Source organism: Barbatula barbatula (genome assembly GCF_947034865.1).
Source record: "Barbatula barbatula genome assembly, chromosome: 2".
NCBI lineage: Eukaryota > Metazoa > Chordata > Actinopteri > Cypriniformes > Nemacheilidae > Barbatula > Barbatula barbatula.
Genome location: NC_136767.1, coordinates 17,636,213 through 17,652,429, shown reverse-complemented (window position 1 = coordinate 17,652,429; position 16,217 = coordinate 17,636,213). Strand labels below are relative to the sequence as shown.

At 36.6% G+C, this 16,217-nt stretch overlaps 2 protein-coding genes across 4 annotated transcripts; one reads left to right on the top strand and one right to left on the bottom strand.

The window, feature by feature from the left end:
• Nucleotides 1-404: 404 nt before the first annotated feature.
• On the bottom strand, nucleotides 405-7,496 carry LOC306905417 (protein CutA homolog). 3 transcript variants are annotated; one of them, XM_079476001.1, is made up of 9 exons: nucleotides 7,182-7,442; nucleotides 6,060-6,208; nucleotides 5,333-5,418; nucleotides 5,213-5,247; nucleotides 5,078-5,103; nucleotides 2,973-3,032; nucleotides 2,727-2,772; nucleotides 2,538-2,587; nucleotides 798-1,248 (listed from the first exon to the last, which is right to left on the bottom strand). In XM_079476001.1, exons 1-8 carry the CDS (start codon nucleotides 7,267-7,269, stop codon nucleotides 2,550-2,552), a joined length of 528 nt encoding a protein of 175 aa, XP_079332127.1. In that variant the 5' UTR covers nucleotides 7,270-7,442; the 3' UTR covers nucleotides 798-1,248; nucleotides 2,538-2,549. The 3 variants fall into 3 exon arrangements, with proteins under 3 accessions (XP_079332128.1, XP_079332126.1, XP_079332127.1); XM_079476000.1 differs by lacking the exons at nucleotides 5,078-5,103; nucleotides 5,213-5,247 and having other exon boundaries at nucleotides 634-1,248; nucleotides 7,182-7,467; XM_079476002.1 differs by lacking the exons at nucleotides 5,078-5,103; nucleotides 5,213-5,247; nucleotides 5,333-5,418 and having other exon boundaries at nucleotides 405-1,248; nucleotides 7,182-7,496.
• A 3,652-nt stretch (nucleotides 7,497-11,148) lies between these two features.
• LOC306891067 (uncharacterized protein) lies at nucleotides 11,149-14,316 on the top strand. Its single transcript, XM_079451053.1, has 5 exons — nucleotides 11,149-11,196; nucleotides 12,091-12,507; nucleotides 13,466-13,594; nucleotides 13,732-13,799; nucleotides 13,960-14,316. The coding sequence occupies exons 1-5, from the start codon at nucleotides 11,169-11,171 to the stop codon at nucleotides 14,080-14,082; spliced, it is 765 nt and encodes a 254-aa protein (XP_079307179.1). The 5' UTR covers nucleotides 11,149-11,168; the 3' UTR covers nucleotides 14,083-14,316.
• Nucleotides 14,317-16,217: the final 1,901 nt, after the last annotated feature.

Sequence of the window (16,217 nt, the reverse complement as noted above, 5' to 3'; positions counted from 1 at the left end):
CACACAAAAGCACATCCTCACGTCGGCACTTCTATTGTGTTTCCACAGTTCCGGAAACACCACTGTAAAGGCCAGACCAGTGCAGACTTCAACCAGTTCAACAAAACACAATTGCCCTTTAGAGTGAAAATGTGATTCCTTTTGTTTTGGAACATGTCTGCTGAGCAATAGCAGTTATAAAATGAGATCCATTAATTCTTTAAACTGTAATATCAATTCAATTTTAGACGTGTACGTACATAAAACATATCTATGCAATTTTTATATTTTGTCTATTTCGATAACACCCATAGTGAAATTAATGGACAATTTCTGATAAACCAGAAATGGTGTCATATTTCTGAATCAAAAAGAAAATGCATTTAATTAAGTGAGTCATGTTGGGGGAAAGGTACGAAAAGTTAAATACAAATTTCACCTTTAAGGTTTATTTGTTGGTGCACAATACTGTATGGTGAGGTGCAGATAAATTTACACTCTCTGGAGTCTGTGCCATCCAGTATCAGGACACTGTATCTCTGTGTACTGCGAAAATCCTGTTCTCTACAGGCAACCCTTCACCAAACCTCAGCCTTTATTCATTCAGCTCAGTAGAACTTATATGATTACTGTATTTGACAAAAGTCTGTTTTTCGACTATAGTGTTTAATACACTGTACTGTATCTGCAGTTTTGCCATATAAATTAATAATAAACTTTACAAAGTAATGCCATTAAAGATTGCATTATTTCGTTAATTCGGTTTTTAAATGAATAACACTACAGTACCAAAACATTCAGATTAAAGACAAAAAAAGAGTCAATAAATATATATATTTAATTTATGAGGATAGTTTGTTTTCAACAATACCTCTGTTCACGCCAAAGGATCCTATTAAAAGTATGAAAGGCAACTTGGAACAATCTTGGATGATTTTTTACTTTCTGAGATACTGGTAAAAAACTTATGAAAAACCAACCACTTTCCAAACAAATTTACCATAATCTGACCTTTACGAGACATTCATTCTAATGTTCCTCTGAACTTTTACTGAAAAAGCATTTTTGCTCACATCCCATATCCAGCGTCCACGTAGGCCTATCTCATGTAGTTCTGCTCTCTGAGTTTTCAAAAGGGCTGCTTGTCAATTAAATACAGACATGTGTCAAATATCAGTTAGTGCATCTTCCATCCACTTCAAGTAGTGCAAGCTTCCATCATCAATGGGAAAACTGATGATTTCTGGAATGTCGTATGGATGCACAGCTCTATGGGAACACAAGCACATTCATATCAAATACTGTAGGTAAACCATTGATTAGTTGTCTTGGGAAACAGCAGACCTTACATTAGAATGGTTGATGTTTTAGAAAATATCCTTTTTAGTGGACTATGCTGGTCCTTATTTTTATTGAGAAAATAAACATATGATTCATCTTTCCAAAATACTGTATACTGTGTACTACTGTACAACAAAGCTCAGATAAACAAGCACATATCCACGTGTGTCTTCTCAAGTATGTAATTGTGAAGCAATCAGTACACGTCTGTTTACACCTTAAAAACACTTTAGGAGATCTGAAACAAAAATCCATGTGTCTTTACTGGTTTGAAAAGAGCATTGCGCAGTGTTTTTTCATGTTACTATGTAACCAGTGAAACAGCTGTCCTGTCAGTCAAGGATTATAGCGCCAGTGCTCTCGTTGCTTTTAATTGTCATATTACCAGAAGCTTTAAAAAAGTACAAGCAGAGGGCGCTTGCTCTGACCTTGTTTGGTTAATGTGTCAGCCAACACAAGTTTCTCCTTCATCATTGCAGCCTCCGGACATTTCAAGCAACTGTAAAGTTCAGTCACCACATCCCGCCTCTCCTTTCATTCGATTGGACGATGGGGAAAAAGGATCATTAAGTCAAGAGCTTTTCTGCTCAAGGTTGCGTTTTTATAGCGATATTACTCGCGGGAAAAGCTAGTTATTTTCGCACAAGTGACGCGAAAAATACAATTCTTTGTAATTGTAAACAATTTCACAATTGCTTGACACCATAGACTGTAATGATGAAGGAGAAACTTGTGTTGGCTGTTAACCGAGCAAAGTCAGAGCAAGCGCCCTTTCTTGTACCTTTTTTAAGTATCTGATATATAATTTTGCCTTGACTTATCCTGACAGCTGTTTTGGTGGTTACCTAGCAACATATAAAAAATGCTCTGCTCTGTTCTTTTCAAAGAGTCAACCAAAAGAGCAGCGTGGTGCGCCTCAAGTTTTCGGAAAGGAAAGTCGCTTTCTAAAAACGCAAGGTGCCCGGTGCACAAAATCAGCGCGCAAATGTTCCCTGCCACCTGAAAACAATTCAAAAGAAGCGCGTCTGACAGCGAAAGAGGCGTTCTGTCAGAACAGGCCCTAAAACGGTTAAACCATAACATGGATTGATGTCACTTGACTTTTGCTCCTGGTTTTAAATACGGTGCTGAAATAAGTATGGGCAGTGAAAACTACATTTATGTTTAAACCATCCTCCTGGGAGATAATGTAGCATTAAAACAAGTATTGTACTTGCCTTAAATAAGCCTTAAGTCTCTGTATGAGAGATGTTCTTGTCCTGACGAGCTATAAGAAAAAACACACACATATATATACGGTACACGTAATAGAAATAAGCAGTTGCTTTACAACAAAAATCATAAAACTATATATTTTTATAAAATCTCTTTTTTAAATGTATTTGGTGCAAAAAAGATAAACACACCAGCAGTATTTCTGATGCATCCCGAATCTCTCCTTTCCAGTAGTACCTGGAATTAATAAATGTATGGTATTTTAAATACTTAACACTAAAGCATTCGCCGCTGTTAATTTGTCTAAAAACTGCACCCTCTGTGTTTGTGCTGTATGAGTTGACAAAACACTCGCCACGTGGGTTACAGGTAACATGACCTCAGGTAATTCTAGGTTAGAGGTTATAGTGAGTTAAAGGTAAACTCGGTGGTCTTACATAGTGGCAGTGCGAGGAAATATATTCACACATGCTGCCAATCTTTTCTCCATGATGCCCCTATAAGAGAAAGAGAGAAATAGTTATAAAGTACTGTCTCTTAGTGCTCTGAATACAGTTTATTAGCTGTGCATGTTTAATGCTGAAACAGACTGCAGTACTCTTTGTAGTTGTGGAACTCTTTAATCTAATCAGACGGGTTCAAACCTGTAAGATTGTATTCAACCAGTCTTATTATTCACATGTTTTTCAGGTTTCTGAAAGCCAATCTTACTTTAAATACTGCCTCCAAATGCCAATATATATTTTATGACATGCACTGCATAAACCTGAATGCAAGTGTAACATACTGAAACTGGTTACTTATTAATAATTGCAAAATTGCAGAAGTAGAGTTATGAGTTACATTTAAAGCTTGGTTGCGCTTAAAGGAAACGTTAACCTCAAAATCTAAATTGTGTTATTTTTATTCACCCACATGACGTTCAACATGCTTTAGACCTCCTGGCTTCTTCGGAACACAATAAAGATATTTTAGGGACATCAAGAGATTTCCAGACCTCCTCATAGACATCATGGTTATAGGAGAATATATGGAATAAAGTTGTTATTTTGGCTTGTTCTTTGCACATAAATATTCTCGTCGCTTCTAAAAAATGTAATTGAGCCACTATGAGCAGGTTAAGCAATCTGTCTTTAGTACTTTTCCGGACCTTGACAAAAACTATAAACATTATGTCTATGAGGAGGCTTGGAAATCTCTCGATGTCCCTAAAATATCTTTTTAATTGTGTTCCGAAAAATGCCCGGAGGTCTTAAAACATCTAGAAGGTCATGTGGGCGCAACCAAGGAGGCAGTGGGGAGAAAGTGCGAAATTTACAGTATTTTACAGTACAGTACAATAAACTCTTATATCAAAAGATCAAAAGTTTGACTGTTCGTGGCATGACCCCCTTTAACCATTTTGGAAAGCTTAGTTTAATATGACCTGTTTGCCAGTTCATTGTTTTGGCTACATCGCTTAAATGTGCTGCTATTGTTTTGTTTCCATGCTGAACTTTACTTCCCTTTCGTCATTCTGTACTCCTTACTCCTTTTGCTGGCCCCCCATTCACTTCAATTTCCTATTCCTTCATCTCAATGAATCAATAGACATACTATTTGAACAGCAAATCTCTAACATGCTATCTCAAATCAACTTATTACCATTTGTCCATATTGCCCATTCATATTTTATTCAAGAAACCAAACAATAAATGATTGCTTACAAAATCCTACTATGCCTTGGTCTATTCTTAAATATTTAGGCTTCTATATCTTGATTATTTCTCTTTGGCAAATCCGGATCAGAAAAAACAGACCTAATACAGACACCTAATACTTGCGGGATGCATGTGGTACAAGAGACAAAGTATAATTTTTGATAAACGTCAAGGTATATGCTAAAATCTACATACAATGTTTGGCATATGAATTTTCCGTTGACATGATCCAGTATAGCATTTAACCACTAAAACACTACACAATGTGTCCAGATGATGCAGCTTTTTTCGGAAGATGTTGAAATATTATTTCACCACATCCCCTCAAACGGCTGTTGTCTCAATGTATTGGGCTACCTTTTATATTAAGATGTTTCACTTCGTAAGAATTTTTTTTTCTTTCTATAGCACTAAGATAGAAAAGGATTTTAAAGGTGAAGTGTGTAATTTCTGTACCACTGTCTTAACAGAATTAATGATTGTTTCCACAGAAATAATACTCTTCAGGTGTCAAAATCTTAGTTTATCTTAATTCTTAATTCCATTGTATCATTCATTTTATAAAATAATCATAATTGTATTTAGTGTACAGGTTTCAATTAATCATTAACCAAAGTTAATGAAAAATGACAAACCATACAAATGGTGTCTCTATTTGCCTTATGGGTGACAAAGTAACTGTAAAGCAGTTAGGTATGACCTAATATTTGTACATGTCGGTACAATATAACATTTACAGGTGATTTATCATTTGCGATTCTGAGACTGCCAACAGTTTGTACTGTATATCCAGTTAAAAGCATAGCTCAGCCAAAATAAACATTCTGTTGATATTTACTTACTTCCCCTCCTATTGTTTTAAACCTTTCTGCAAAAACAAATATTAAACAACGTTTTATTTTCGGCATACAAAGAAATTTGAATATGAATGACAACCTAACATTCTGCCTATAACACTTCCGCTTGAAGATGCCTACCTGCAAAGCTACAGTACTGGAAAAGGTTGAAGGCACTTGTGTACAAATGACAAAAATCTATTTAATTTATCAACTTCATTGAACTTCTATTAACTTAACTAAATTAAATGCAGAGCATACCAGCTGCTGTCACAATCCTTGTCTGCACAAAGGCTTTCCTGATCTTGCCAAGTCGTTGAGGTCCTTAGGGCAACATCGTGTTGACCCTGGGACAACATTTAAATCAACCAATTAGATTTCAGAAATAAGTTTACAGTTTATTTTTTGTTTTATCTTACAACCAGGATTAGGTGCTTCTAGACCATTGTTTGCTGTACATCATTTCCCTGAGATTTTAGGGGTAAATTATGGTTAGGGTTGGGGTTTGGTGTGGATTTAGGTTTTATATATATAACTGAAGTCATATGGGTTAGAAGCAGCATGACAGAATGTTCATAATTGGGTGAACTATTACTTAAAAGATTGGTTAGTAGGCTTATGTTGTTGAGTTTTTTCATGAAACAGTTATTGTGTGACACCATCACATGCAATCTCACCAAACCAAGGTTCTGACCATGTTTGCCACCAGACGGTTTCAAAGCAACAACATAAACTTTACTGCGCATGCATGCTTTTGAATCCCAAACATAACTACCGGTATACATCCGCAAAAGAAAAGAGTCCGTTTAAATTATTACTGATAGCAAGCAAAATAAATAATGAGTGAATTACATTAGCTAACAAGTTAAAACTGTATGTCTATCTGTATGTATCCACCTTGGTTACAACACATTTCCTCATATTCTGATGGTACTACTATGAAGCAAAGCCATATTTCTTGTGTTTGTCTATGACTGAGTAATTGTACCTGCCAATGTCTCTTGCGGTCAGTTCGGAAGGACAGTTGATGAGCAACACAGAATGATATCCCGGCACATAGCTTCCTGTGATAGCAGAATGGATCTGAATGCACAGCGTCCTCAGCACAGGGTAAAGGGCAAGATTTATAACTATAGTCTTAACATACAAACAGAACATTGAGAGAGAAAAGAGTTATACACGATGCATTATGTAAAGAATATTTCATCTTTTCAGGGTCACTCGCCCATCACATGGGATGTGACTACACTACAATGCACAAATAAATTCCAAATAAACTATTACAAGTATGACGAGCACGTTTTTTTCCAAGGATAAGGGTGTATTCTATAAAAGGCAAAAAAGATATTGAAATTAGGGAAAAATCCTCAAGCTCACAGGGAACACAAGACATAGGATACTGTTCTAGAGAAACGTTTACTGGGTTGAATGTCAGCATGGATCTTTGACAGCTGGAGAGGAAGTAAAACATGCATTATTGTGTTGGATGAGAAAAGAACAGTGAGGGGATTATCCTGCTATGACCTGATAACAGATTACATGATGCAATGAATTTAGTTTGTTATAAGAATGCAGTGTGCTCGCTCAGGTTTTATTTAATTAAACATTTCTATAGTTGTGGTAAATAAACAACCCTGCTGAGAAAAATAAGGCAAATTCTAATAATTTCCATTATTAAGGTTTACCATAAATCCATTACAAATGCCTTTTTGTCCTGTGTTTTGGACTTTATTCCTAGAATTGCTCTACTGGTTCCCATCGGCCAGATAATATATCACATAACAAATTAGCAGTAGAGACCCACATAATAGACCATTAGTTACATTAAAGCCAATACAGCTCCCATAATAACCATTAAAGCCATTAGAATATCTGTGTTTTCTATCGGGGTTTGTTTCAGCAGGGAAGAGCTTAAAACATTCGCACCAACCACATTACTCTACAGAATTTCACACTACCTTCTTATATTGACATGTGTTTTATAACTCAAGCAGTTCCGAGTTTGGTGCAGTTTTGAAAGGTAAACTTGAAATGAACAGCATACGATCTTGCTTGAACTGTCAGTTGAGTTGTTTTTTAACAAGTAGAAACGAAACGAGACATGACTTACCAAACAAATGACCACAAACACCGTACGAGAGAAAGCTGAAGACATGTCCTTGGGATACCGCTGATACCATTAATCTGTTTTGTTGCATAATTCTTTCCACAGCAGTAAAGTTACATCGCTGGTGAACTACGCTACAATATATTACACTGTGTAAACTTGTAAAACGCAGAATATATTTATCGGGCGTCTCGCGTCACCTCTCTGTCGGGTCTAAGCCTGTTTGACAGTTTGGACGGTGAGGGCTTTTCCCAAAGCGGCTGCGTGTTGCGCTTCAGGCTGATTGTGTGTGACGCTCATATCCGGATCCTGGCGAGTGCGCGAGTCTCATCATAAGAGGATTTTAAACCTAATAAACTCAAATGCTGCTTCTCACGGACTGTAAATTGTTGAGGGATGTAGCCATAAGAACGTTTCGATGGCGAATAAAAAAATACACATATTTTATTATATTCTTGTGTCTTTATTATTTTGTTATGATTTAATGTAAGTATTTCAGTAAAACATCAGGTCGTTAAACAAGCATGTAAATGTTACGTTAACATGCAATCAAATCGTTGATTCGTGTTTTAAAATAATGCTTAAAGTTGGTTACTGCATCACTGTATCGTTGGTGACCCAAAAATAATATGTAATATTTCTTCATTCTTTAAGTTATATCACACAATGTTAGAAGATTTGCTGTAATTTAATTGCTACAGTTTGGGAAAAAAATATGTTTGTTTAAAATATCCCCATGTGTTACACCCTAAATGGGTATCATTTGTAGAGCAACAAGTGAAGAGATTCATTCAAATGAAAACAGAGGAAATATAGTACAAGAACAGAGTGACAGAAGGAGATGATGGAAAATAACGTATACACCATAACTGTTGATATGGTTACAAAGAGTTCATATGCAAATCAGTAACGGTAAGAAAACGTGCACCTGTCTGCGAGCCTCCTTCAGTGACCGCTAGAGGTCGCAATGTTTGCGTCTTGTGCTACTGCAGTGCTTGTTTTTCAAGATTTCATGACAAGGATTTCTATTTAAACAAGTTTTATTTAAATTTCAAACGACTTTAAGTTTACCTCCACGTTTAGGAAAGTATGGTGCAGTGCTGTAAATGAATGCTGCTAATTCATCCTGCTTAAACTAATATCATAAAACAGTTTTCCCCCAGTTGAATAAAAAAACGAATCCAAGTGGACGACTACATCGTCTATATAGGCGGCTACATAATCCTGGTGGGGCCGCAACAGGACATCTATCATTCTTTGGAATGTTGCGGGCTCCCCATGTAGGCCGAAGGGCAAGACCCGGTACTGCCAGTGGCCCGAGGGGGTGTTCAACGCAGTTTTTTCCAGGGCCGAGGGTGATAACGGCACCTGCCAATATCCCTTGGTTAGGTCAAGGGTGGAAATGAATTGGGAATTCCTGAGGCGATCGTCCACCCGGGACATTAGATATCCATTGAACGATGAGACCTGATTGAGACGTCGAAAGTCGTGGCAGAAATGGAGGGTGAAATCCGGTTTGGTGACCATGACGATGGGGCTGGACCAGGCGCTGCGGGAGGGCTCGATGACCTTAAGCTCCTTCATTCAGTTGATCTCTTCCTCTATAGCAATCCGGTGAGCCTGGTGGCGTCCGGATTTTGTGTTGTACCACTTTTGTCCTCCCGGGTTTCTCACAAAACGCATTGGAAAACTGGCGGACCAGGGCGTTGAGTTCCGTCTTTTGGGTGGGGGACTGCTGTCCAATTTTTACCACTGGGGGTTTCTTTTCGTTGAACATGACCATTTGGACCGTAGGTGCCACCCCCCGCTTTTGGAGGTTACTGTGGTAGAGCTGCTCCACCCCACGCCGTCCCGGTTGACAGACACGGTAATTGACCGGCCCTACGCTCTCCCCCACAGTGTACAGCGCCTTCCAGGAGGCCAGGAACTTGGACATGGCGCACGGCGTGAGGACCAGAACCAGGTCTCCAGGCTGAAACTCTCTGGGTTGGGCGGGCCGGTCATATAGGCATTGTTGGGCGCGCTGGGACTGGGCCAGGTGTTCCCTCAACAGGGGTATAACCTGGTCGATGCATGTCCTCATCTGCTGCACATGCTCGATAACGCTGCAATGGGGTGCTGGCTGGTGCTCCCAGGCCTCCCGGGCAACATCCAGGATCCCCTGGGCTGCCGCTCGAAGAGGAGCTCGAACGGGGTAAAACCTGTAGAGGCCTAGGGCACTTCGCGAATGCCAAAGAGCAAGTAGGGCAGCATCAGATCCCAGTCACGCCCAACCGTGTTCGCCACACCCAGATGTCTGGCTAGTGGATGGGAGTGGGCCAGCTCTAGAACGGTGGACGTCTTGGTCTTTTGGGACTACCAGTAGCCGCTTTTTCTCCCCCCGTCTCTGGGCGACACAGTAGAGCTGACTGTTGTGGATTCCTCTATACCGGTTGTCAGTCACTGGCGTCTTAAACGAGAGACAAGCAAACAAACAAAGCACAGCGTCAGTGTGTATAAAGGAGTCATAGCTCAGCCATTTTCTTCTTCTTCTTCATTAGGGTTTATTGGCGGTTGGCAAACCAGCTTAAGGTGCATTACATGGATAAAAAATTTAAAAAAATAATAATAATATAAAATAATAATAATAATACTGATACTACTATTAATCATAATAAGATATGACAATACAATTATTCATGAAAAAGTAAATACTGTGTCAACATATGTAACCTATATTCTTTTGCTTAACCCTGTTTCTTTTACAAAATTTATTATATTGTCGTATATATTATCACCTGTTTTTCCTAAAATCCCTGGTAATGAAACATCATGGTGTTTAACCTTTTTTTAATGACTGGAAAAATTATATTCTATTATCATTGTATTGTTCACAATGGAATATAACTGGTTCAACTGTTTCTTTATGGTTACAAAAAGTGCATTCCCCTGTTGGGTGCTTGCTTATCATCTGCAGTGTGTTATTATAAGCCCAGTATGACCTATTCTAAGCAGTGTTATATTGTTTTCTTCCCTTCTTTTCCTATGCTCTTTTCTCCCCACACCAACATGATTTTGTATTTTATACAAGTGTCTCCCTGTTTCACTTTCGTTCCATGCTACCTGCCATACCGATTGTGCATAATGTTTAATAAGTGTCTTTGCTTCAGTTTTACTCAAAGGAATATCTAGTTCGACTTGCTTTGTTCTTAACATTTGTTTGGCCAGAATATCAGCTTTCTCATTTCCTTCTACCCCTACATGAGCAGGGACCCATACGAAACTTACACATATACCTTTCATTTTTAGTTCATACATCTTATTAAATGTATCATTGATAATATCCATTCTTATTGATGACCTTCCAGATCTAATACTTTCCAGAGCTGAATAGCTATCAGATGCAATGACACTGTTGTTTATTCTTCTCTTTTCTGTCCACTGTATGGCTAATAATATTGCCAATAGTTCAGTTGTGTAAACTGACACATGATTAGTCACTCTCTTCTTAATATAAATATAATTAATTGGCACATATACTGCTGCACCAGCGATTCCTGTACCAGGATCTTTAGCTCAGCCATTTCTCTCTGCCGTGTGCTTTTATCCTCTTTGGTAATATGGTACAGGTGCTGACAACACCTGTTGGTGTCTGCGCTGATCGGGAGCTAGACACCTCGCCACAATAGTAACGGTTGAATGTTACACTTAATTATTTACGTAAGTCTTTGATTGTTAGATTGTGATCTCAAATGTTGGCATAAAAACGTGAATAAAGCCTAATGGGGGCAATACAATTCTTAGTTAACCAAGATTTTGACAGATTCCTTAAATATTTGTTCTTTTACACACAAAAGGGGAAACCTTTGATGACCACAGAAGGACAATAAAACACAATTTCCAAAATAAAAGACATGACTCTAATACACTATTGACACTGAACCCACACAAAACTATGAAAAGGGCGGAAATCAGGTTGACACCTACAAGCAAACATTCAGATGTGGCAACATGAGGGTTTTTCTGACTGCACTTACCAGTAAGTTATTTATTTTTATATTTTATGTTTGAACATGTAATTTAATATTTATTGCAGATACATAAATTGCTTTCTTAACATTAGATGGACACTCTATTCATTCAGTTTATGTTCAACTTTATCATCCTGTTTATATACTTTTATGTAAATGTATTCCCTATATTGTTCAATAATATAGTAAGATGTTAATATAAATGCAACAGCGGTGGACTTGGGTAAAATAACATAATGAACCCTAATAATACAGTACTTTAACTGGTGTAAAAGTATTATGTATGTACACATTTTATAATGTTATTTGAGTAAAAGTATGAACTAAGAAGAATACTTGGTACCATACGACATTATTAAAAACTTGGTTTCGTAAAGAAATTAAGCTTCAATTATACTAAAATACAATATACTACATTTATCATATTTCAAGTGTAAACCAGTGTATATTACAAAATAGCACCACATACTATTAAAATATACAGAAAAACTAAATGTGAGATATAAGCATACACAATAAGAGATATTGCAGGTGGCAAACTAACATTTTAGTTTTACATCATTTGAAGCATGCTACAACATCAGGGAAGGCATTCGTTTGCAGTATTTTAAAATTTGTTTTGTTATTAGTAAATAAGCTTCCGTTTACAGATGATAATACATAAATTTAGGCATGGCCACATTCAGTCATTTTATAAAATGAACAATGCATCTTTTGACAACAGGTTTGCTTCACAAATAACTGACAGTCATAAAAGTCATTTGCTAAAATCAATAATCAAATTATATTAATTTGACCACATCAAACCACATGAAATAAATTTGAATAATGCTTGCTCTAAATAAAACAATTTTAATCTGGTATTTATGTAAGTAAAAAGCATAAATTCTGTTTTCAAATAGTTGCACTGGGCTGCATTTATTGGAGGGTCTCTGGGAAGCTAGTGGATGTGGTGGTCAGACCTGGAGATAATGCAACGCTACTTTGTGACCGTAAGAATGAGGGAGGACAGGACACCCATTGGGTCAAGATCTGTTCTTCACAAATCCAACCACCTCTAATTGTCTCTGCACAACAGACGCTTTTACTCCCAATTCCTCGATTCTCTGTGCTCTGGAACAATAATTCAAAATCTGTTGACTTGATGATAGAGAATATCACTGATGCAGATCTTGGATTGTACTATTGCTCAACAGTAGAGAAACAGATTATCGACCACAAAGGAATAATGTTTGATAAGGAGATCTATCATACCGGTGATACTCTCACAAAGCTCACTTATGCAAGTTCAGATGAGAATGAATGTTCAGGTGCATCTGGTAAGTTTTTGCTAAACATTATGAATTCATATATTTAATACATATTGTTCCAAAATCAGCATGCACGGAATGCAAATTTTCGGGCAGCAGAAATAAATCGTAAAATAACATTTTTTTTCCAGATTTTCTTTACATACATAAAACATAGAACTTATGGGGTTGCATTGTACGCGTTGTACTATACATTTGTCTTCATCTACAGTCATTTCCTACTTGTTCAGTTAAATCAGTGTACAGTATGTTAACGTGTAAGTTGTCTATTGACGTCGTCTTAATTTGTCATCCTTCTGTCCTTCTCTCTGTCTTTTTTACTGTTTACTCTTTTTTTACAGGACAACAATAAAGATGACAGAACTAAACGACAGTAAGGATGTCGTTTTGTTCTGTCATCTTTATTGTTGTCCTATTCTGTCGTCCTAACTGTCGTCTGTATATATCATCCTCCATTTTGTCAGCATATGTTGTCCTCCATCTCATCTGTAGGCTATATGTCGTCCTCCAAAATGTTAAAAACATAGTTATCTCATTTTGGATTAAAACTCTTCATATAATGAATTGCCTGAACAAGTAGGACAAATGTATAGTACAAGGCATAAAACAGTCTACACATTTTTTTGCACAAGTTGAACCCCATGAGTAACTTTCATTAGTCAAATAATATCTGTCTGTAGTCCGTTATATCACGCTAACTTATTACTATTGTCCTTCATATCTGTAAGCAGAAAACAGACACTGGGTTACTTTCAAATGTAGGTTGTGCCCTGTTTTTATATGATACGTGTTTCAAAATGCTGTTGTGTAATGCAAAGGAAACAAAACATCTGATATGATCAGGCAGTGGAAACTTTGAACCACAAATGAATCAACCTGCACTGAATGTTTATAACATGTTTTACCAAACTACATCAAGGAAACAAGTCAATAATCATTTTATGATTTTATTTACATTTATTTGTAGATCAGACAACCCACCCAGTCAGTGAGTGTTGGCAGTGTTGGTTGATTCTGCTGACAATATGTCCAGCTTGTTCTCTTTTAGCAGCATCACTGGCTTTTCTTTGTGGTAAGAGCTGCAACCACAAAAAAGGTGAGGCCTTTTTCTCTTAATCGTTTTAGTCATCTCCAAACACTGGATCAGCACTTTTCTTGGTTTCTGGAGGAAGTCAGTGTTTTTTGTCTTGGTTTATGTAAGAGATTGGAAACTTGACTGTGTTCTATCCACAGCGAGTAAGACGTCTAGAAGTCTTCCAAACACTTCTGAGATGCAAAGACAGGAACAGATCCAGGAAAAGGTACACCCAGGCTTTAACCCAGCTTAAAGTAATACTTCACCCCAAAATGAAAATTGTCATATTTTTATTCAATTCCACTCAATATAACAAAATTGAAAAAAATGTTTTGACCTTACTGTAATAGCAACAATTGTTTGACATAATAATTAACTACTTACAGGATGATATTGAAGAAATTTGCTACACATCACTGAACATCCCTAAGCAAGGAAGCAAACAGAAGAGAAACAACCGAATGCCAAATGCTGATAACAGTGTGTACAATGATATTAAAATACACTAATAAGAAATGTAGAACAAGGTATTACATAAAAAACATGAATACAAGCCTGATCAGTAAGGTGCCTTTTGCAATAATACTTCCAGTTATTACATTACATCTATTTGGCTTACATGAACGTAAAAATGGGAAATATTTAAGTTACGTAAAGTAGATTTTTTGTGAGAGGAACAAGACATTTAGGTAATACACATGAATCTGCAAAAGTTTATTTAAAACATTAAACTGACATATCTTAAAATTCGTCAGTGTCATTGTTTTGTCTCAGAACGCATACAATTAATGTTAGTTTGTAAGGAATGTTTGTAAAAACTACTTAAATATCCGAATTTAACTGATGCCTCTACCTAGTTTAATCTAATCCCATTTCCATGAAACAGCCCCATAGTGATATTACAGGGGGCATAGTAAGAAAAAAAAATGTTTTGCTCGACAGTGTTAAGAATATAGAACATAAGAACTCATTGTCACTGTGCATGCACAACAAAATTGCACATTGCAGCATTTAGTCACAACCTGAATTAAATATAGGTCATGTAGGTTGATATAAAAGTTTTCAGAGGAAACAACGTGTTGTTTCAAAGTGGAACGGAAACAAAACATGTGAATATGAGACAACTGAAGATCTTTGATTCAGAGATTCACTTTTTATATAATAATATAATATTTTATAGTTATAAGTAAACAGAAATAAAGAATTTTTTAACTTCACACAGTATTTATTTCTCTGTTGTGTTATTCTTTGAAATAATTTTCAGAGTAATAATCTTCCCATCTATACCCAAAAACAATATCTTTCATTTGTTTAGCAATTTGATCTTTGTAAGATTTTTTTATGTTTAACAATGTAAAGCCATGCAGTTCTCCATATTAATTTTTAAGTCCATAAAATGGTTACATTAATTTACTTAAATGACCTGACTTTAAAATGAATTTATGTTACAAATAAATTTGTCCTTTTTTCTTGAGGTTAGTAACACTCCTCGACCACTAGATGACACCACAAGACCTTAGAAAGAGTAAAATCATTGTTAACATCTCTTAAAAGAAAAAGCAATAATCTATGGCACCAAATGTATTACCACACATTTGAGAAAACAAACAAATTCAAACGATTCACATGGAAAGGAATTACAAAGCAACCACTTATTCATGCTTTTTGTTTTATCCTTAACTCTTTAAAAACAGTGAAATGAAAGCAGATATAGAAGGTTAGAAAGGAATGATTGAGAGGGATGGAATAGTTAATGAAGAATAGAGAAGAAAAGAAATGGGTAAAATTATAGTGGGTAGAGAAAGCAATAGACATGAAGAGAGGGAGGGGATAAGAGAGAGAGTTTTTGATCTGTGGTTTCTCACAGCAGGAGGGTGAGATGCTAAGAGACTTAACGGCCACTCCTGCAGCCTGTTTGAGGCCTGGAGAATGGAGGAAGTGAAACAGTTCAGTTTTTAGTCTTTTGTATGCTTGCTAAATCTGGCCTTTTAAATGCAAAGACAGCCTTGTAATGAGATCGAAGGTTTGAAAGAAGACCTAGATAAAGAGAGAGAAAAAAATGCACATGTGAATGAGAAAGACATTATAAAAAAACTAAGAGGCTTGAAGAGTTTCAAATTGTAGTCAGTGCAGTTTTGTTTAATGAACATAAAATGTGCTATAATTGATAACAATATAGTTCAATAATATGTGCTTCATGGAATATTCATAAATATTTGTTTAAATGTTTGAATGTATTGGCAATTTTTATAGGTATCCTGAACTGTATTCAAGAAACCAATTTGAAATGATTTGAGCTTTGTGACATGGTGCACTATGCTGCTGGAAGGAGCCATCAGAGGATGGATACATGGTGGTCTTAAAGGGATGGACATGGTCAGAAACAATACTCAGGTATGCCGTGGCATTTAAACGATGTCCAATTGGCACTAAGGGGCCTAAAGTGTGCCAAGAAAAAAAAAGTTTTTCCCTTTTCACACCATTCTTTGTAAACCCTATAAATGGCTGCGCGTGAAAATCCCAGTAAATGAGCAGATTGTGAAATACTCAGACCGGCCCGTCTGGCACCAACAACCATGCCACGCTCAAAATTGCTTAAATCACCTTTCTTTCCCATTCAGTTTAGAGTTCAGGAGATTGTCTT